This window comes from Pecten maximus, chromosome 2, assembly GCF_902652985.1.
Source record: "Pecten maximus chromosome 2, xPecMax1.1, whole genome shotgun sequence".
Taxonomy (NCBI): Eukaryota; Metazoa; Mollusca; class Bivalvia; order Pectinida; family Pectinidae; genus Pecten; species Pecten maximus.
In genome coordinates, this window is record NC_047016.1 from 52,390,654 (window position 1) to 52,413,574 (window position 22,921).

The following is a 22,921-nucleotide window of genomic DNA, read 5'->3' on the forward strand; positions in this document are numbered from 1 at the left end:
AAAAAAAATGGTGTGTTCACATTTTCCCCACTTTATGGAAAACAAATATAAGTGTTGATCAATGCAAAATGTTTAACATGTACTTATCAATATGGAGTTAAGGAAGATTTAGGTAAGCAAGCTAAGATCACAACAACTTGTGTGAACGATAAAAGAATGCTTAGTCATGTATAGTCTCATGTGTTGTTTGTGTGTACATTTCAATGTTTATCGTTAGTATATCAATATGACGACAAAGTAACGTCATCATAATATCATGACGTCATGTAAGAATACATGTATACTTGTTTGTATACTAGGAATGACGTCATATATAGAATAGGTATGTTGTGTTAATACGATAAAATATATCATGTGTGTGTGTACCGTATTGCTGTAGTATTGTATAATCAATGGATATACACTGTATCCGATAAGTCTTAAGAGGAATAAAGAACTTCAATTTGAACCTGGTTTAAAACGTAAATAAACCACAACTAAATATAGGGTAACTCTTCTGAAATAGACTATAATCATTCTTATAACGCGATTTATGGAATATGTCCAGAAGCCAATGCTGCTATGACCTCATGAAAATTGAAAAAATAAATTCATTCCTTAAATGACGTTTCAATCTAGTTATTACACCGGCGTCTTTCGATATTATGATTTTTTTTTTTTTTTTTTTTTTTATGAATTAGTTTTATTTCATCTCTGGGGGTAGAAACCTCGGTATATTTCACGAGTGGGAACATTTGCCAATGCCAGTCTAATCTGTCGCTCTATCTATTTGCTTGCCATATCATTATCACTCCGCTGAAAAATAAAGTTCCACATGTGGGACACAAATCTCTAGTTAAATAACACAAAGTAAAGAAATAAAACATTTGAATCTCTAACATTTTAATGTAAACATTTTAGTATCCATGATATGTTACTATCACTTAAAAATTATTGAACAGGAGGCTATAGAGATATGGTGTAGTACAATGTATATATACTGAAACGAAAAAGAAACGCAACTTCAAATTGTAGGTTTAATAAAATAATACTTGTGAGCATTATGTTTAAATTTCATATGTAATAGTTAATATTGAATATTGATGTAACATCCTTTAAATGTTTAGAGATTTTTAAGAACAGGTCACTTTGCTAGAAGGTCATGATTGGTAGTACCCTACGTGAATCCAAGTTGAAATGGCAGCAGTTTTGAAACCGTGCCCTAATATCGTGTGTGTCCTCCTCGAACAGTTATCACATCTCTAATTCTTTGTTGCATTTAGTTCATCAGGGCATTGACTTTCCGTATTGGAATGTTATTCCATTCTTGGACGAGTGCATTTGCTAACTGAGGGAGGGTATTTGGGGGGTTACGGCGATTTCGAATTCTTCTGTCTAATTCATCCCACAAATGCTCGATTGGGGACAGGTCGGGGCTATATGGAGGCCAATCTATAGGAACAATGTTCTGTGTCGCAAGAAAGTCTCTACAGACTCTTGCAACGTGTGGTCTCGCGTTATCTTGCTGAAAGGTAAGATGATGCTGCCTAACAAACGGCACAACATGGGGCCTAAGGATCTCATCCCGATAGCGTACGGCCGTTAAATTCCCATTGACTATCACCAAAGGCGTCTTCAAACCATGGGAGATTCCCGCCCAAACCATAACTGATCCACCCCCAAATCGGTCGTGTTCCAAAACACAGGCGTCAGCAAAACGTTCGCCTCGACGCCGGTACACACGTTGACGGCCATCTGCTCGAAATAACGTGAATCGAGATTCATCGGTGAAGAGCATAGACCTCCAACGTCTCATAGGAAAACGTCTGGGCATATGTGCCGTTGCCCATTGCATACGACGTGCTCGACGTTGCGGTGTTAGTGGTAAACCAACGTACTGTCGCCTTGCACGCAAATTAGCCTCACGCAGTCTGTTGATCACTGTTTGGGGATGAATTCGACGGTTATGATTACCAATCGTATTCCTTGCCGTTTCAGCGGCCGTTAATCTCCTGTTACGCAGGTGTGCCAACCTAAGAACCCGGTCTTGACGTCGCGACGTTACGCGTGGACGTCCTGATCTCGGCTGGTCATCGACTCTTCCTGTTGCGTTAAGACGTGAAACTAATCGACTAATAGTCGATTTGTGAACTCTGAATTGTCGAGCGACGTGAAGTTGCGTGTTCCCTGCCAGAAGCATCGCTATAGCACGTCCTCTATCAACCTTTGATAACCGTGGCATAATTGTAAAAGGAATTATTGTTTGCAAAAGTATTGGCGATGATGTGGCTCAATGTTAGTGATGAATTGATACTGGTTTTAATGAAAAAAGAACGCATATGTTTGTACAGGCACGGTTTTTGATGTTTTTACCGCGCCGGAAGTGCATAGGTCTCTAGTCACACTTGGGTGATTTTGAAGATTGGTATGGGTGTTAGGCAGGGTGCATGTTTATTTCCGCGATTTTTATACAGATATGTATATTTAATACAAAATTAATCACAATTTTCCATGTTGCGTTTCTTTTTCGTTTCAGTATAGTTTGTGGTTGTGACTTGTAGGCCTTAGTCTACCCACAGATACACGTCATTATATAACAAGAAATATCTTTAAAAAAGATAAACGGCATAGCTTTAATGCTGGTGGTTATAATGTAAAACTGCTGGTGGAATATGCATTTCAGCACGGATAACAAAATTATATCAGTTTGAATCCTTTTGGTGATAATCAGACTGCATTTAAATCAGGAATACAATTTTATTCATGTGTCATTTGAAAAGACAAACCCACTTATTCAGCTTGCATTCAATCTTAACTTTGTTTCGTTTTTGACTGCATATCTGAATTTTGTATTTACCGCTACATTGACCAATCACATGTTTCATCTTGACCACTAACGCCATCTGTCGCGTCATATCCGAGGACAAAAGAATATTATACGGCTATGCCGAAAAACGGGCATTGTTTTTATTGGAAGTGAGTTCCAGTAGGATATATAAATTTCTACAAAATATCAAAAGATCGGAAGGTCAAATACCGCTAATAGTATATCGTTATATTAATTCGCATGTCCATACGTTTACACAATGGTCTTAGAGTGAAATAACACGTATTGTGGTAGAAATAGTCGTATAACATGGTAGAACGTGTCAGTTATAAGATTTTTTTAAATCTGACTCTCGTGTAATATAGAATGAACAGATCTCATGAATATATCTCTGCATCTGTTGTTCGACGCTCCCTAGCCCTGTCGGACTGTTTCTCCGAAAGCTGAAAAACGGTCCGGTCTATGTTGTCGTGGTTGTATCTTTGGACAAATCTCTTTTAGTTTTATCTACGCCTACAGTAAGCTGTCCGATACTGTCACACACAAGTTCTGTTCGTGAAACTGTATAGTGTAACTATTCAATCGAAATCCTTCTCCCTCTGTACCTTCTCAGCCATACCGCGCTAAAAGTCACATTGACATCAGTATTGTTTTACTCGAGAACTTAATGTAATCTATAAGTCATACACGTAAAGTGTTGTAAAATTAAACTATAATGTTTCGGCATAGTCGTATAATATTCTTTTGACCCGGATATGACACGACAGGTGGCGTTACTGGTCAAGATGAAGTATGGCATTGGTCAATGTAGCGGTACATGCAAAATACAGATATGAAGTTAAAGACGAAACAAAGTTAAGATTGAATGCAAGCTGAATAAGTGGATGTATCTTTTCAAATGACACATTTATAAAATTATATTCCTGATTCATAAATGAAGTCTTATTATCACCAGAAATCATTCAAACTGATATGATTTTGTTGTCCGTGCTGAAATGCATTAGTTCATTATTTTTTTTCACTGGCACCATCAGCATTAAATATATGCCGTTTATCTTTTAAGATATTTTTTGCTTAAATTTACTTTAAATTGACTGACTGACATTAGGTTAATTTGTATAATTATGCACTGGTCCTAACGACGTCCATCCCCTCAATCTACAACTCCTCACCTTTACCCCAGGTAGAACTGATAAAAAACATCTCAGTGCAAAGTTTCGTTCTAGTTCTGCTTCAAACTTTTGATGATTTACACCAACACACTCGTTACTTTTCCTGGTTAATAACCCTCTTTGATATAATTACCTCGGCTGTAATGTAATTAAGGTCAGTGTTTTTTAAAGACTACATATAAATATTTTCTTCCCTTTGGTCTAGGTCTTGCGTTTGCATTTGCCAATCCGATTCAAATACAATTCGATCTGGATCATGCAGATATGGGATTTTTAAAAGTTAAATCTTTGTATATCTAAAGATTAGGATTACCTGTTTCAGTTGATTTAGAAAAGTTTAGCCATTTTGGTGGGGTTTTATTTAGGACTTAACAAAATTAAATGCAAGACATTGAACAATACCGTTTTTATGAACTCATGCGGCGTTGTACGTCAATTGATACTACCCCTTTGTAGAGATTAAAAACAGTTGAACTTCATTCTAATAACTGCAGAGTATTTTCATGTTTGTGACACTGGTGTATCAGGAGTTATGTCCCTTTGCTCGTACTATGTATCCCGTATAACAAAATAACCACTCGACTTAGCAAATTGTATGATAGGATGAACTTTATTAATATCTGGTTACTTTCTTTGTATCTGGTGACAGCCTGTCGAGCTACATTGGTCGCCATCACAGCATTCAGAACATAAATTGAAGTCCGATCGACCGGCCAGGATCCGGCCCGTGTTGTGGACTGCGGTACCGTTCCCACAGAGCTGGTGTAGTAATACACAGTATAATTTGTATGTAATTAAACGATAAATTCGTATACAATATTCAGCCGACACATATACATTATCATTTTAATATATATTTTTTAAATCAGTTTAAGCGTTTCAATACCACGGAAAACTATTTCTTTAAACTCATAATTTAGCTCCGTTTTAAAATTTTCTTTTATGATCACAGAATTACAGGCAACTTACTGATTTTTCTCTGCATCCACGCATATAGCGGAGTGTACTACCACCATACGTGTATATGTCACTGTAACAGAGCTACAAAGGCGGTATAAAACATATCATATACAATAGTTGTCATTATCGAATTCCTACACCTTCGTCAGAATAATAATGCAGACGTTTGTATCCTTTGTAACATTAATGTATCTTAAATGTCATTAGGAATCGTCCATTTAATGTTGTAGTGTTTGGTGCCGTTACAAAAAGGAATTATAATTATTCTTACCTCTGTAGGTTTACAATTAACCATGTAAGGGCAGTCGGTGGCAGAGGCGACGGGGTTGGGACATTGCTGACACTGTTTCGCTGGTGCTGTAACTGATTACCATTACACTACTACTACTATAACTTTGTGATAGTGATAGCTTCATAACAATACTTTATTTATAAATATTTCAACACTTAATTTGTATAGTATTATATATAAGGTGTAAATTCTAACATGCCATTTGTCGTTTTGATATATATATATATGTGAACTAATAATGTCAAGGTTCTATTTTGCACCAATTAGCATGATAATTATGCTTTATTTTCTTATACCTTATATATGTAATTTACTTCATTTTCTAAAAATCCATAAATTGTGTGCATTACTTTTCATTAAACTACGTAATATCATTCCAATGAGCTTAATTATGACACACCGATACCTATACTTACTGTTTGGCATTTGGCCACAGAGGAATCCATTGCACGGCTGGTTTCGGGTGGAGTTGTCATTGCAGCAATTTGCACAATTAACAAGAGATCGTTTCCCGGTTGTGGCAGCTAAAGAGGCCATTATGGAACATACCTAATATAAAAGATATAGTTATGGAACTTATTTCCGAAGATGTGAACAACTATTAACACAATACTTTCTAAAGTTGATCTCTTACTATGTTCTTATTTCGGAATGAATCATTGAGTAGTTTTTTCACATGCTGAGTTAATATAAATATAGCCTAATATAAGGAACATACTTCAGACATGAACAAGTGAAAAACGATAATCACAATACTTTCTAATGCTGACGTCTTGACAACTGGTTTAGAGTATCGGAATGAATCACTGAAGTACATATTTTTACAGGTCTTAAACATACAAAGCATAATTATGATTTATTTCCATTGTTATTAATAAAACTAATTAAGAAAAAACAAAGAGGAATTTTCTGTTGTTATTTTGTTGCTTCAAAGTTTCCTTTTAATTGACGGTAACATATTTAAGGTAAAAGATACCTGCTTAATTCACATAAATACAATAAAATAAATCAACCAATTAAGAAGAAACAAAGAGAAATTTTCTGTTGTTATCAACTTCAAAGTTTCCTTCCAATTGACGAAATTGTCTGCCGTTATCAACTTCAAAGTTTCCTTCCAATTGACGGTAACATATTTAAGGTAAAAGATACCTGCTTAATTCACATTAATACAATAAAATAAATCTCTTACCTTTTTTTCATTTTGCTTTAATCTATTTACATTGTGTTAACGATGATTAGTCTTATCATATTATAGAATACATGTATTGTTTTATGTAAGCGTGACCTAAATATACATGTACTATGAAACTGAACGTGCAGCTTTGTCTAATCGGTTTTGTATGGATACCTAAGCATCACTTACTAAGTATTGTTTAGTTAGTAGTGTTGGATGGTTTTGTGTTTATGTCTGGCACATCCAGGTTATAATTTTATTTGATTCGTAAAATAAACATCTAATTCCAAAGCAATTAGGATTACCGATAAGGGTGGATAGTTTAAGTCGAGGCAAAAACGAAATTGAACCATGCTTTATGTGTAAGTTTTAAAATGTGCATTCAATATCAAATTGTCAAGGTTTCAAGTAATCTTCGGATATTTGAAACAGTAACATTTCGACGAGATTTGATCTTTTTTTACTTGCTTTCTTAATTAAGTTGTGATGTCTTCAGCAAATTATGGGGAGGCATTACTTACTGTTCTTGAACGACATCCTGCGTTGAACAATACAGTCAGACTGTCCGTAGTAGATTTTTCCAAGAAGCAATACTGAAGTTAAGAGATGATTTATTAAAAACTTCACAGCGGACACATAGATATTTAAGCTATGGATTCATGAAAATAAATACTGTAAAGTGTATCCTGACAGACACTCGGTCATTCAAGGTCATTAGGACCAAAAGGTGTCAAAGGGAAGGTCAGGAAAAAGATATAAATGAGTCGAAACAACTGAATATGAATAGTGATGTACAAATTCCTGTGATTAATCAAAATAGGAAGGGTGTTATGCAGTGTGGTGGCACAATGAAACATTCATCATTGGCTCAGTAATCAGCGGGCATTGTTCTTTTATAACCTTAGTTTGGTTTATTTTTTTACGTCCTATTAACAGTCAGGGTCATTTAAGGTCATGCCAAGTTTTTGAGGTGGAGGAAATCCACAGTACCCAGAGAAAAACCACCGGACAATTTTCAGTACCAGGCAATGATCACATGCGAACTATTGAACACGTATGGTGTTTCGAACTTTAGTCACGTGCGAACTATTGAACACCTGTGACGTTACGAAATTAGTCCTACCCTTTCAAGCGTTTAAGTCAATCAGATGTCAATACTGTCAGGCTACTTCCAGGTCAACAGGAAAGTCGAGATTTCAGTTATTATAGGTGTGTTTTAGTGATTATGTTATAAAACAAGCATATCACGGATGTCTGTTGAGACAACCATGATATATATATGTAAAATATAGGTAGATATCTGATAACATTTTCACCGATTATCAACAATTCGTTAATCCTGTCTTACATTTTAATGTTAATGAGCGATATATACAAAGGAATGTGATTTATAATGACAGAAATATATAGGTGATACTTACCTCGTCATCCCTACAAGTCAGGGATCCATGGGCGATGCAATCCTCAATACTTGCAGCATCATTACAGAGAATGCAGGTTAATTTCGCGCTCACTACAAAATATTGTTTTTCAGATCTATAAGAGACACTAAATACTTTTATTTCGGAAGTGTACGTTCAGGGAATATCTCCTTATTACATTTTAATAGATCCGTACATCTATGGATGGATGGATGGATGGATGGATGGATCTATATTTTTCAACCTCGTAATACCGAAACATTGCCTTGAAAAGGGTTCATGTCCGGTTATCACTAAGGTACGTATACACATTAACAGTTTATTAGATAATAAAAATGTCCGGTTATCACTAAAGCATACACATCAACAGTTTATTAGATAATAAAAATGTCCGGTTATCACTAAAGTATACACATCAACAGTTTATTAGATAATAAAAATGTCCGGTTAGCACTAAAGTATACACATCAACAGTTTATTAGATAATAAAAATGTCCGGTTATCACTAAGGTATACACATTAACAGTTTATTAGATAATGAAAATGTCCGGTTATCACTAAGGTATACACATTAACAGTTTATTAGATAATGAAAATGTCCGGTTAGCACTAAGGTATACACATTAACAGTTTATTAGATAATAAAAATGTTATTTCTGAACAAAGCCTGAAGTGCCCACATTTAACACTCAAGTATTTGTCTGGCATTTAATATGACTTCGATGTAAAAATCATGACGAGTTTAAACTATTTAATAATACTTGTTATAGACATAATTACTATCCCCCGTTACTGAAATATGTGCCATTGAAGAAATTAGCAATCACTTACAAAAGGGCCAGCTAAAAACAAGGAGGAAACATCCTGAAAAACAAAAACAAAAACATAAATTTACAAAAAAAAACATGCGATAAAAACGTATATCAATGACCCTTGTTAGCCCGGATGGAAGCGCGAGAGGGGTCTTACTTTGGGGAGAAACCGAGTACCCGGAGAAAACCCACCTGATGAGGCAGGTGATCACCATACCTTCACGTTCGATCGGGCAATCGAACCCTAGTCACCTAGGTGAACATCAAGTGTATTTCATATAATCAAGCGTAACATCAAATTAAGGTTCATAAATGCATATGTTCTATGCACGTGGGATACAAGCCGGGGAATTTCTTAACAGACCGTGCTTTCTCAAACGAGGCCCCCAACCCCGGTTTAGCCTCAAAGTGACGAACATTATTAAAAACAAAATTATTGTATAAAAAATAATGTTAATTTTTTTATCAATTTCTATTTTTGATAAACATGTGTAAACTTCAGGTACACGCAACTAAGTTATATTTCTAACATATGCGAGCTGAACCTTTGTGTTCCGGAACCTTTCTATAACGAGTAGATGTTTAGGTCAGTTAACAGTTAAAACAAGTACATGTATTTGGTGAATAAGGATATTTGTAAATTATTACTTACCAAATATATTATTTAGATGCACCATAGCTGATTCAAATATGATCTATCCGATTCCAGTATGATGTCAAGAAAGTCTAGTAAGACGTGTGGTCCCGTCAGAGATACGATATGGCTCTGCTTTCAATGTGTCTGATAAGGTGATAATCTGTCTGCTGTGATAGAAGTTATGTAACACAATAGAAATGACATTTAAGAGTGTGACGATTCCATGACTACACTGTCATCTTCAGACTAATGACCAATGTATTAGCACTGATATATGTTTTGTCCGAGATGGTAAACGACTCGACTGACAATTTAGGATGTTTCGCCTCTATCACGATCCTATTGACACCAAGGTTGAAAATTGTGACGAGATGGTAACAATGAAGTAGAATCAAAGAAATTAGTGTACACACTGTAGTGAAACTGTTACGGCAACTGATGTTTTGCGTCATTTCCGGTTCCCATTTTGAAGGAAAATCAAGGTGAGTGTCAAATCAAAATTGGCGTCCGTAAGTAGTTTCGCAAGGTTATAAGCCACTGCGATGTACATTGTTTCTGCATTAAAAGGTTGATTGTTTTTATGTTTTATTTTGTACAGTCCATTCGATCAAAAGGAAATAGGTTAAATTTCGTGTAACACCTCTCGAAAGCTCACGAGAACTACTTTTCTTGTTTTGTTTTCTTGAGGACCAGACAAAATTTGCTAAAAAACACAATTAATTCCATATTGAAAGTTAGTTACTGCCCCATTAAGCATGTTTTATATGTCAATGGAACGTTGATAACGTGATCATGATTGATACATTGGTTATTTATAGACATTAACAGGAACTAACTGATGTTATTTTGGGGTGAATCAAATACATGACGATTATTTTCGGAAACGGTCGACGAGAAAACCAGTTCACTAAACTATCGTTTTAATGTACAAATAACACAACAATTACCAACTACCTGTGAATATAATATTCAATACTAATTTTGATCACACACTCACCTTGTTTTCCTTTCGAAGCGGGAACCGGAAACGACGCAAAACTTCCGTTTCCGTAACAGTCACACGACAGTGGTACAAGCTGATGTGATGTACTGTAGTCGAATAGGTGACCCTTTGTTTTAAAGTGGTCACTGTTACATGGACATTTCGTAACAACTACAACACTTGTAAACATTTGTTTTAAATTCATGTTCAAATGAATGATACGTTTTGTTTTATATATAACGTAAAAGCCGGTTGTACCATATGACCCCTGCAGGGTCTGGAATAGTTTATCTTCTGTTTGATACACTGAATGTTTTTCTAATGTCACGTTAAGTTGATAGAGGCGATAAGTTGATAGTTGACTAACCTCTTATTTCCCCCTCCCCCCTCTCCTTGTTGAGCATCCACTTTTTGTACCAAATCCCTAACTACAACACCTGAGGTCGTTGCATTGTCGCCCCGCCCCCGTTAATTAAAGTACTCTGCCTGTTGCAAGCATTAATAGTGTGTACACTGCGTCTGTTAAGATATGATTACATGATATATGTCTGTATATGTAATATAGATATAATGTAAACATCTATATGTGTCGTCATTCTGTGTATCCTCAGTGATAACGTGGATCGTCCATAGAGAGATATTGGAGGTAGACAGTTCGTTCGGACCTCTCGCCGCCGTACAGACCGGTACCTACCATTCTAAACATGTATTATGTTACAGCTGCTGTTTTGGTATGGATGGGTGTGAGTGCATCGGGGGAAAGTTGTCAGCGTGACATACAGACGGACTGTCGTGATCAGGTAGTGTTCTAGTTTATCACAGAAAAAATATGGGTCATCTATGTAGGAGTAAAGATCCACAAAGTATAAATATAGTTATGTAATATACCAAATAGTTCGTTTGGACATGTAGTTTCTTAATATCGCCAATTATTTGCTATATATGCTATCAGTTTCTTCTATAGAGTGACTTTGTGGTAAGATGTAGCATCGAATAATTTAAAGTCACAAAAATAATCAAACACGAAAAATCGCAAAGCTGTTATGCTGACAAGTGTTTATAACACAAAGTAGGAGCATTTGTTTGACAGGATTTTACTTTATGTACGTATACACATTTTGACCTTCAATCTGGCCCTATATTTTACTTTTTAAGACACTCAATCATATTAAGGAAGGCGTTTTTAAGACAAAATGTTAGAGTGGTGTTTGTGTTGGGTTTTTTTGAGAAATTTGCGTCTTTACCTCAAACGAAGCGTTTTAGCATTAAAGAGAAAACTTGCATCTTTGCATTCTCTAGAATGTCTAATAATAGCCTTTATGATGTTTGAAATACGTCCATATATATCATATCTATGTGATATTCACAACCAACATTTTCATTTAAAGTACAAAATAAAATCCGTGTTTATACATATCATAAAGTCAAATCTGGTCGAATCAAAATTCAACATGGAACAGAATGCCGTGTATCAAACTGTATCAGAGTTAGCTCCCTTGCGCCTTTTCTGTGTGAGGCGGTATACTCGGACACTATGTGGTAGTCGTATCTGATTCACAATAAGTACATTATCTGAAATGTTTAGCTCTGATCCTTCAAAATGGGCGAACTATTTCTGGTTTCTGGATCCCAGATGACTACGGCTGCCGGGTGTATATTTAATAATAAAAAAGTAAATAATAAAAAAAAACTTTACAAAATATTCATCCCCTTTACAATAAGGTTATAGGAAGCGACTCGATAATTCTGTTAACTACGCATTTAATTATCGTCATGTTTTAATAAAAAAAAAAACTGTCATCCTTACCACTCGTTCGAAGCAAATGATATTGACCGATATAGCTCTGCTCCTAGCGCTAAACAGGCATACTTGTAATGCAAAGTGATTTATTCCGTGAAGGAATTTCTGCCTCGCTTACCTTCTGTTGTAGCGATGATCTGTCACCAATTCATGTAGACATTGGTGTCGGGTTAGAGACAATTGTTTTTACATATTACACAAATTGACATTTTACTGAGAATGTACTGTGTATTATATCAAGGTTTTACCGTATATAAACGAGGGGCGTTATATCAAGGTTTTACCGTATATAAACGAGGGGCATTATATCAAGGTTTTACTCTATATAAACGAGGGGCGTTATATCAAGGTTTTACTGTATGTAAATGAGGGACATTGTATTGGGGTTTTACGAGATATAAATGTGGGGCAAAGAGAAAAAAATCAATGTTTTACTCAATAAATAAAAATGACCTCATACCAAGCTTTTAATGTGTATTTTGTGGTAGTGGCACGTATATAATTTGAATGTCAGGACTTAAATAAGGTGACTGCATATCATAAGTTTTTCTATATACAACATTTAATCGTATATTTACATGTTTCTCTTCTGTATACAGCATTTGATCTTCTATTTACAGGTTCCCTTCCCTAACTGCGGATACGAAATAAAACCTCTAACAAGCGTGTTTGGTGCAGAGGTCATCGGTGTTGACCTTACGTCACTGAATCAAAACTGCGCAGACGCACTTAGACAGGAAGCGTATATGTACAGGTTCCTGTTGTTCAGGAGTCAGAATTTAACATGGCAAGAACAAATCAAGTTTACCAACAAACTGGGGCCAGCTTTCAAGGAGACCAGTTCGCTACGGCGGAAGTTCCACCCAAAGACTCCTGATCCGCATATAGGTTACTTCTCCAATGACCCGACTGAGGGTATTCCCGGACAGGGGATTGAGGGATGGCACGTCGACGGAAACAGTGTCCCGCTCCACACCATTTTACTTTCATTTATTGCGTTAACGCCATCCGTAATGGTCCAACTCTGATCGCACCACTGAAGGAAATCGTGGATTTGTTCCCTCCGGAAGACAGAGCCTACCTGGAAACCATTTTATATGTCAGTGGATTCAATGGAAGTATCAACATGCCTCTGATATACAAACACCCTGTCCGAAACGATGACACCATTATGCTGGCTCTGAATAGCCTCTCTGGACAATACATTCGTCGCCATGGTGACCAGGATGAAATTCTATCACAAGAACAGACACGATTTATCCAGGACATGTTGTTAGGAAAGATTCTTGGTTCGAATCTGATTTACTCTCATCAGTACAAGTCCGGGGATTTGTTGCTGCTGAACAACCCTTCAGTTGCCCATATCGCCGGAGCAGGATCACAGAGTCCGGTAGAAGTGGCGGGTCTTCGTCTCATGCATCGCTCGACCGTCCGCGGAGACCGTCCGCCAAGCAAGGACTCTACCATCAAATACGAATGTGCTCAGTTCGAACCATTCCAAAATGGGTATTGCTTATTTTCATTGAAGGATTCGGTGTTTTATCCTCGTTACGGAATATTTGACACAAGGGAATGTTGCTAGGCAGAGATGCAAGAATATCGACAAGAACGCAGACCTAGCTACCCTACCTAATGAAAAGTGGAACAATCTTGCCAAGACCATCATCCGACGAACTGGGGTTCCTCATTGGTTAAACGGGACGAATCCGAATAGAAAAGATGTGTTTTGGGGAACCGTGAAAAGTGAATTTACAAATTGGCATACTGGTCAGCCGAATGATCACGACGGACCGGAAGTTTGTTTAATTATAGGGCCGTTCGGAACTTGGCTTGATCTGGCGTGCGAACCCAAGACAAAGCCAGGTGCAGACCCTGGCCCCGTGATCACGTGGGAAGACGGGGTCAAACGAAAGTTTAATGTGTATCCGCTCTGCGGTGTTCCATACGATCGCCTGTCGTAGTTATTCTTCTCTCTGCTTGGCTTGGCCTCAAAAATACACCATGAAATGATAATAAAGACTATGTATGTGTCGATAAAAGCTGATTCTACTGTCAGTTTTATAATTATTGATTGTTCAAATCAAAGATGGTTGTTTTAAGCACGCTCGAAGTTTCCTTTACTTTCAACATCGTGACAGTATAGAATGCATAGGCCTGTTATTTGAAACGCTTCTTGTAAGTAGCCGATTTATTTGAAATATAACGGTTTTGAACCATTTTCAATACATTTACCAAAATGACTGATAGACTGGTACACTCCCTTGCGTACTTTACAAAGGACCGGAAGCCAGTAACCATCTTCAGCCTACTGCGCATGCTAATCATTTCATCATGATGATTATAACTTCCAGTAGAGAAAAAAGCGTCAAAGGTGTCTCTGCCATAAGCACATTGGACACTGTTTGCCTGATCTAATGTTAAAAAGAGAAACTTAAGTTCATCTTCGTTCGAACAAGGCATTTCTATCTGGTAGACAAAAAATCACAATATTTTATTTTATTTTCTAAAATAAACTCTAAGATGGATAAGCTGACATATATTATTCAATGAAGGATATTACAGAAACTATGTATATAACATCTTTATAACCAAAAAGTGCCGAACGTTTAAACATTAATTGTAATCACTTCTTCAATTTGTATCAACCGCGATAATTATCACACGCGCTTCGTTTAAATAGCCGATCGTACGCACACGATACAGTCGTGCGCATGTCATGCAGACTCTTGTGCATCCTGCAGACATTGCGCACACATCATGTGAAATTGCCAAGTACTAGGATAGGAAATGTATATGCACGTTCATTTTCTGACGTTCAGATTTATGTGATGTGATATGAAAACTAAAATAAGTTTGTCTTAGTGAAGTTTCCGAACAAAATATCTGGAATTAATTAATTGGATAGACCGTGGAATACTATTTTATCTATTACTGGGACTAAGGTTGGAGTATGCTGGCCAATGTTTGAATCTTAAATCGTATTATTTGGTTTCTGTCCAGTTTTGTAAGACCTCTAAGAAATTACATATTTAAATAGGAACCATTTTAGGATGTTTACGAACCAACTTAACTCGGGAAATATATAGTATATATAATTATTAGATAGTGACAGAGTCCGACAGACAGGCCGACAGACAGGCCAACAGACAGGCAGACAGACAAACAGGCCGACAGACAGACAGACAGACAGACAGACAGACAGACAGACAGACGGTTTATAACTTCAAATACACGTTCATGTGTAAAATGCATTTCCTAAATCTTTGACCCTTTATGCCCATTCCTGATATCGTTATCACAATCCGTATGTGTGTGTACTTGTGAGTGCAGTACGTTGTATTTTTACAGGAATATATCCAGATATGTATAAAACAAAAAGCCTCGTTTTGTTTACACCGATAACACCTGATTATATAGAACGCATACAAATCTAGACCTGCCTCTTCTTATCGTACAAAGGTACCTGTGATACCCTCTACGTGATAAAACAGACAACTGTGTTTAAACAAATAAGTTTGTTCGATCAAAATGTAAATTGATTTACATAGAAAGTGATTTTCTATGTCCCGACGTTTTACTGTGTGTACTTATATACAGCACTGAGATTCAAAAATTCTAAAAAAAAAAAATGGAATAAGACTGCAAAACGACCTGAACGTTATGTGATCACTGATCAATCTACATTTTTTTTTATTTATTTTAGCTGCGTTGTTTAAACATAATGAGGCTCAGTGCCACAATATTAGATATAAGTATTCCCAGTAACTCTATGAGTTCATACTCGGGACTCGCATGTAGATTTGTCATTGTGTGATTATCGAAGTGTAAGTGCATGTGTAAGCATTCAACGCTACTCTAATAAGCTAGTTGCAGGGCTTATATATAATTACAGAATGAAGAAATTGAATTGAAATAAGAAAGAAAAGAGAATATTTTGGGAGTATTTCAAAACAGCAGTTCTTATGTGTCAACGCCAGAATTTTAAAGCATTCAGGGCTAACGCCAAAATCCGAGCCCATCCCAAAATACTGCACTATACTAAATATGAGTTGCATATATTATACTTATAAATGATGATAATGTATTTAATGATATGAAGATATTGATGATAAACGACGAGCGAGGACTAGTGGTGACGACGACGACGGCGGCGGCGGCGGCGGCGGCGGCGGCGGCGGCGGTGGTGATGATTGTGATTGCCAAAGGGCTGCAGTGTTAGTGTGTGTTATTTGTTTGACCATGTACTCACTGTGGTGCAACTAGTACGGCAACGATGTTTGGACCCGTTTCCGGTATACGCCTCGATACAGAAGAAGCAAAACGGTAGGTTCAAACTAGTGCTATTTTAACATCATGCGCATGTTGTCACAACCCTATGTTCAACTCACGGTTTTATGAAGTATTAAGCTTTATATAAGTACGGTGTTTTCATGCAGATTGTTTATATAAAACATACAATATTGCTATTTACTTTGAAGGAGATGCGAATTCCTACCGACATTTCCAAACTTTTGCCTTTATCCTGTTTAATTTTGCAAAATTTCCACAGAACATGAGTGAAAAACGATACCCTGGGTTAATGCCCATAAATTGGATACATAGATTGTTACATTTGATCCAGAAACGACCTAGTATGACTAATTGTTTACATCGTTGTGTCAATCTCGACGCAACAGTTTGGATCAGTTTCAATGCGAAAATGTGTACGGTTTGGAATTCGAAATGGCAACGGCTTGGTATTAGTTTGGACATTTTATTTCAACTACCATTTTACTTTCCCCCGTTGATTTTGCATAACAGCTGCCATCAGGACTGATAACCATGTCTTGGTTTTGTAGTTTTACACAACCTTCTTCGGAGAAATGCAGTTCTGGAAAGAAGACAGGTAGCACCTTCGACACGGCCGTTTCAACTGCGTGTATTTCATCCTGAGAGCCATAGTCAAACTGTTCTTGAAGTTTTGCCGAAGTGGCGTCCCTTTTTTCCCAAAACCGAACGTGATCATAATGCTCCTGTTGAGCCTTGAGGGTATCCAATCCAAGAGCCTTATTCAGTGTACTGCCCTGTGACCACTGCTGATTCTCTGATACTGAACTACTGTTCACTCCTTTGCTTAATCAATCTGCAATCCTCAGTTTGTTCCGGAATGTCATTCAGGTGTCTATAATTCGTTTGCTTGGCAAGTTTTATGCTTCCGTTAAGTATGTAGTCTGAAGAGCATCCGTTCAGGCCTAACCTGTCAATAAGTAGCAATGTACTTCTAAGACACGTTTCTATGTCATATATTTGTGTTGAAATTGCACTGATTGCATTCGAAAGGCTTATTTTTTTCCAATTGTCACCTGCTATATCCTTCAATTTGGTAAGTGAACACAGCCTTGCAGTTTTGTCAGTCTTAATTCTTTCGTACGCTCACTGAGCAGTGTTACCAATATTTTCAGTTTCTCAACCAAACTGGATGCAGCCAACGGTAGAAGGTATGATATGTCAAAGTCGAGATCGAAGCGTTCGGTGAATTTCGTGGCTTGTTCGGTCATGCTCAATTCGATTCTAAGTTTATCTTGTCGCTGCGAGAGTGTTGGCTCTGACTCAAATCCAAAAAGGTCCACATCTCCTAGTATTCCTGAAGTACTGGCGTTAATTTTATTTCCGTCTAGACATATTTTGTAGGTCTTCTCATTTGTTGACTGTTTTGCAAATGTGTTCAGCGTTGTGCGAAGAACGCCAGGTGTTATGTTTGGTGCAGGGACCGGTGCATTCATGGAATCTTTTATCTTTCTCATGGGTATGGCAAAATTGATTTTTGCCTCCGCAGGTGATAAACAACTTTTCGACGACTCTCCGAAAAGTATCTGCCCTTTATGTTTAGGACCCCCCATGAATCTGAAGAAGCGACCATGAAATAGTTTAAATCCTATTCTCCAAAACTTTTGGACATTGTCATCGTACCTCATACCCATGGACTTTTCGTTGCTATACCATCTAACGCCATCCAGAAAGAGCAGGTAAGAAATGTTGTTTGTAGGGAACTCATCTTTGCTTAATAGCTCGTTGAATTTAGTCCATATTTCAACCTGGTCATGTTTCCTCAGCGTCCGTAAAACGGATGGAATAAGTTTGGCGAGATATGCTTCGTTGTGCGTTTCGGTATCTGTTTCATCGTCTGCATGAAAATCCGTTTCACAATCATGAACTAAATAGGTGAATGTGGCATCAAAATCGTCGTCTTCAGTAGTGTCCGTAGCCTGTTGTTGGTCATCAGATGTTCCTTCTTCAGCGCTCCGAATAGAATGCTTTGTCCGTACTCGTTTGGCGAGTGGGCTTCGAATGAGCGTTTCATTCAATTTATCTCTATCATTTAAATCGTGTATGCTTATAATAAGGTTACCAGGCTCTCCGCTTTTTATTGATATACTTTGTCCTTTTGGTGTAAAATGCTTGGGACCACCAGGAAATTGTGAGTACTGTACCCAAGTTTTCCGGTCTGGACGTTTAATTCCAAACTCCTAATCTTAAGGACTTCGTCGTGGTGTTCTTACCGGAATTATAATAATAGCATAAAAACTGATCCATGTTTCCGTGTCCATATCTGAAAGAAATAAGTCGAAACCGTACACTCGATTCAGTGCAGTTTGTGTCACAACCGTACACACTACCAAGTTCCAAACCGTTGCAATAGAAGTTTGATATCGAACACAAATTTGGGATTATTTTTTTATCTTTATCAGACTATCATAATCAAATTATATATCAAAAGAAAGGGCAAAATCTGGACATTTGAAAAATTGAATCACTGTAGAAGATTGTCCTAAAACAAATCGACAAATCGAAGCCAAATGAAGCTGAAAGTGGTATTATCTGTTTATGCGTGACATTCAAATCTATTTACTGAAATCTTGGATAAAAAAGGATATCTCTTTGAAGGCTTGGTGAAACCTTAATATATGCTTTATCATTCATAACTTACCCTGCATCCCTAGAATACATGTAAAAGCAGATATTGACTTGTGTTTATCGCCGTGTCGAAGTTGTTATGTCGCCGAAGCGATACCGGAAACGAGTCCAAACATCGTTGCCGTACTAGTTGCACTACAGTGGTACTGTTTTGATAATATGTCTTAAACTGCAAAAATGAAACAAATACAAAAAATGAAAAAATAAAGATAGAGCTCATATTACAATCATTTATAGCAAATGAAACGAGCCTGTTGCAAAACATTCATTTCCAGAGTAAAGTCAATTTTCATCAAGGCTTAGGAAAGTAAACCAATTCTCACTGTATGTGAAGTGTGCATATGTCAGTAAGAGGTTCAATTAAATGTCGGAGGCCTCTGAGCCAGCCTGCTTTATCAATGGATACTCGCCATGGACACTCGGTATTTTTTGTGGTCTGTATATCTTTATCTAGTCATAAAAAGGCCAATTTACCATGTATCATGGAAAACCGTGGGACATGTTGTTGACATGTTATTTGTGATGCTGTTTGTCAATTTCGACAAAACATGCGAAAATTGCATGCTTCAGGAGGACATAACTAGCTCATTTGTATCGCATATATTGCACAAAAAAGACAGGTCGTTTTTTTCACAAGTGTCTAAAGCACACAATAGGAGCGTTGGTTTGACAAGATTTGACTTCATAATATGTATAAACACTGATTTTATTTTGACCTTGAAATGCAAATGGCGGTTGTTAATAATATCACAAGGTCATGGCATATAAGGTATTTCAAACATCAAAACTGCTCTTATTAGACAGTATAAAGACATGCCGAGAAAACTAATTTTAGGGAAGAGTATCCAACCCTGAGTTTGGTGTAAATGATGAATAATTCTGAAAAAGGTCCCAAACTCACCACTTTAAAAATATGTCTTAAAACTGTCCTTCTTTCAATGATCAGATATTTTAAAAGGCATTATATAACACTTTTGTGTCAGTGGTTTATTTTTTTTTTTTTTTTTAGTTGATTGAAGTGAGGAGAGGTGCCGATTTGCAAGCGGCAGAGTTGCCACCCTTGAAGTTTCCACAGTACACAGACCTCTGCAATATCACAAATTTCAAAATTAACATTGTATTCGCAAGGGCCTGTGGTATCACAGTACCTGTACCGTGTATTGTAGTGTTGCGTCGGTCAGTAAACTTGAAGGCCGCGGTATAGATTTTGATTAATTGTCTCCCTTGTAAGAGCTGCCTCCGATTTGACCAGTAATAAGCCCCCAACAACCCACCCCGCCCCAAAGGGGGGTAATTTCTGTGTTGTATCCGCCAGTACTTCCATTATTACCTCCCTTTTCATTCCACATTATCTTGTCCAGGCTCTATCTCCTACACTAATTGACACTAATACTTAGACCATGGGTTCTCGCAACGGTAGGTGAGGTGGTATGTTTTGTATCAAAACTATGTCACAATGACCTACATTTTGACTTTGACCTACATCGAAGAAAAGATTGTGTAGGCACTATCTCATACACTAATTAATACTAGCGTGAGACGGTGTGTCCTCTGTCAAAATTAGGTCACTTGACCAATATTTTGACTTTTGACCAACGTCAAAGAAAAGGATTGCCGGGGCTGCATCTCACGGAACGAGCCTGCTTATTACGATTTGAGCATCTATATGTTCAAGGCATAATATAGTTTCATATCCGGTAGAGAGAGGGGGTGTGATTCGCCGAAATTTCTTGTTTTTACTTTAATCCTAATAGATAATCCATCATTTTAAAATACAGTAGAGTCCCATTGAAAGAGGCACTCGCGTTTTTTTTGTCGCTGTAGAAAATTATAAACTTGCTATTCGCAGACACCTTGTCTTGACGTCAAAATACCAGTCGTTAACATTAGTGCAGCTTCAACCTCAATGGAATGAACTAGAAGGTAATCAGCGAAACGTATCTTAGCGATAAGTGTACATAACAAAAGTGTGAAGATCACAAATCAAAATGAACCCCTCTTCGTTCACGGCATACGAAACCGAATAAATGGCGACAGAGGGTCATGATGACACGGTACAATAATCGCCGTGCTTTCTTTCAAACGCACCAGAGATTATGTTGATCCTGACATTCTGTCACATTAAAAGTTACTACAATATACTGTTTGGTATGTAAATATATCTGTATATCGAACATGGATACAAATATACGTACAATATATTTAACACAAAGGGAAAACTTCCAAAAAAGGCTGACCTTTGACCCAGATCGCTTCCCCCAGGTGGTGTCTCGTGTTACCCCATTACACGACAGCCTTACAAACATTTCTTTGTACCCGACACCATAACCCAAAGACGGGTGACCCCGAGGATCGGGTAGATAGCGCGCAAATTAATAACACTTGATATCAAACAATTAATAAGTACGGCTATTGTCTGTTGTCGCTCGTAGTTGTACGTAGCAACAGCGGTACAGATCAGACGCCATTTTGAATCGCGAATTACGTATATCTATATATATACACAATTGTACTGAGATCGTGAGCAAAACGTACGCGTGTATCTTGATGTGTGTTTAAAATGGACATTTTATGTGTAGACTTACTGTGGAGTACTGAAACGTGTATATTGTCCTTATATCTGTCGATGTATAAGGATGTCTCGTGCTTTAGCACATCGCCCGTATCTGATCAAGGGCTGATAAGGTTGGCCAGTATAAATGTATTTGTTTTTTACTATAACTGATATAGGGTTCAGGAAGCATTGTTTCACCTGCTTTTATTTCGGCATAGCCGTATAATATCCTTTCGGTCCCGGATATGACGCGCCAGATGGCGTTACTGGTCAAGATGAAGTATGTGATTGGTCAATGTAGCGGTAAATGCAAAATGCGGATATGTAGTCTTATTATCACCAAAAATGATTCAAACTGATATAATTTTATTATCCGTGCTGAAACGCATTAGTTCGTTAATTTATTTCACCGACAGTTTTACATTACAACCACCAGCATTAAAACTATGCCGTTTATCTTTTTTAAAGATATTTCTTGTTTTACTTTTCTCTCTCTCTCTCTTTTTTTTTTTTTTTTTACTCCATGCCGGATTATACATACCGGTTTTTTTTATCTATTATATTGTATGAGTGATGTGAACTTGCATCGATAAAACCACAGGCGTCTGGTTCTTATTAATAGGAAAAAATATTAACCTTACTCCTACCATAGTATGAGTAGGGTATATATATTTTGTTTCTATTATTACTAACCAGAAGCAGATGCCTGTGAAAAAACATTGTCTAAACGTACTTGGCATGGATGCAATGTTTGACAGATACTTAGAGGGATGAATAATTTCACACTAACAGCATATCATTTGGAATATTCTGTAAATTGAAGAAAAAAATATTGAAAAAAAAAATTGAAAAAAAAAAAAAAAAAAATCAACAAGAAATAAGAATACATTGTGACAACAAAAAGTTATTTTGAAATCGCAAAAACAAAATTATTTGATTAATCTTTTTAAACTAATTTTGACAGGACTGTCCTGCTCTTCAAAAACTATACAGTGTATGTATATTGACAGGATTGGCGATACTACGCAGTGGATTAGAAGGTAATCCTATCCGGGAATGGGATATGTGGAATAATGGTACCAATACATATATACTCACTGATTATTTAAACATAAAACAACAGATTGTAACATGATATAGCAAATAATTGACATTTAATTCCAGCTCGGCCCTAATGTTGTACCGAACACCTGGTAAACCAAACATTACACCGAGACATTTAAACGCGATAAAGCTAGAGGCTTATTACATCAAAGTCTTAAGTTTAAATCGCGAAGAAAAAACAGAGAGATGCTTGCTGTTCAGGAAAATTTTGATACCAGACTCACAAAGCAAAATGTGAGGAAATTGAATAAG

At 36.9% G+C, this 22,921-nt stretch overlaps 3 protein-coding genes across 3 annotated transcripts; 2 read left to right on the plus strand and 1 right to left on the minus strand.

Moving 5' to 3' along the window:
• Positions 1-4,580: 4,580 nt before the first annotated feature.
• LOC117341611 lies at positions 4,581-9,457 on the minus strand. Its single transcript, XM_033903461.1, has 8 exons — positions 9,290-9,457; positions 8,657-8,689; positions 7,826-7,917; positions 6,926-6,997; positions 5,647-5,779; positions 5,210-5,301; positions 4,948-5,019; positions 4,581-4,737 (listed from the first exon to the last, which is right to left on the minus strand). The coding sequence occupies exons 1-8, from the start codon at positions 9,312-9,314 to the stop codon at positions 4,603-4,605; spliced, it is 654 nt and encodes a 217-aa protein (XP_033759352.1). The 5' UTR covers positions 9,315-9,457; the 3' UTR covers positions 4,581-4,602.
• Positions 9,458-10,941: 1,484 nt separating this feature from the next.
• On the plus strand, positions 10,942-14,521 carry LOC117341620. Its single transcript, XM_033903474.1, has 2 exons — positions 10,942-11,056; positions 12,678-14,521. Exons 1-2 carry the CDS (start codon positions 10,961-10,963, stop codon positions 13,083-13,085), a joined length of 504 nt encoding a protein of 167 aa, XP_033759365.1. The 5' UTR covers positions 10,942-10,960; the 3' UTR covers positions 13,086-14,521.
• On the plus strand, positions 13,184-13,639 carry LOC117343764. Its single transcript, XM_033906255.1, has one exon. It carries the CDS (start codon positions 13,184-13,186, stop codon positions 13,637-13,639), a length of 456 nt encoding a protein of 151 aa, XP_033762146.1.
• Positions 14,522-22,921: the final 8,400 nt, after the last annotated feature.

Coding starts and splice junctions, on each gene's coding strand:
- LOC117341611 (XM_033903461.1), bottom strand. CDS start 9,314: ATGGTGCATCTAAATAATATATTTG. Junction 7,918..8,656: donor TGTTTTTAGCTGGCCCTTTT/GTAAGTGATTGC, acceptor AATATTTTGTAG/TGAGCGCGAAATTAACCTGC. Junction 6,998..7,825: donor TGACTTGTAGGGATGACGAG/GTAAGTATCACC, acceptor TCTTAACTTCAG/TATTGCTTCTTGGAAAAATC.
- LOC117341620 (XM_033903474.1), top strand. CDS start 10,961: ATGTATTATGTTACAGCTGCTGTTTTGGTATGGATGGGTGTGAGTGCA. Junction 11,057..12,677: donor AGACGGACTGTCGTGATCAG/GTAGTGTTCTAG, acceptor TTCTATTTACAG/GTTCCCTTCCCTAACTGCGG.
- LOC117343764 (XM_033906255.1), top strand. CDS start 13,184: ATGCCTCTGATATACAAACACCCTGTCCGAAACGATGACACCATTATG.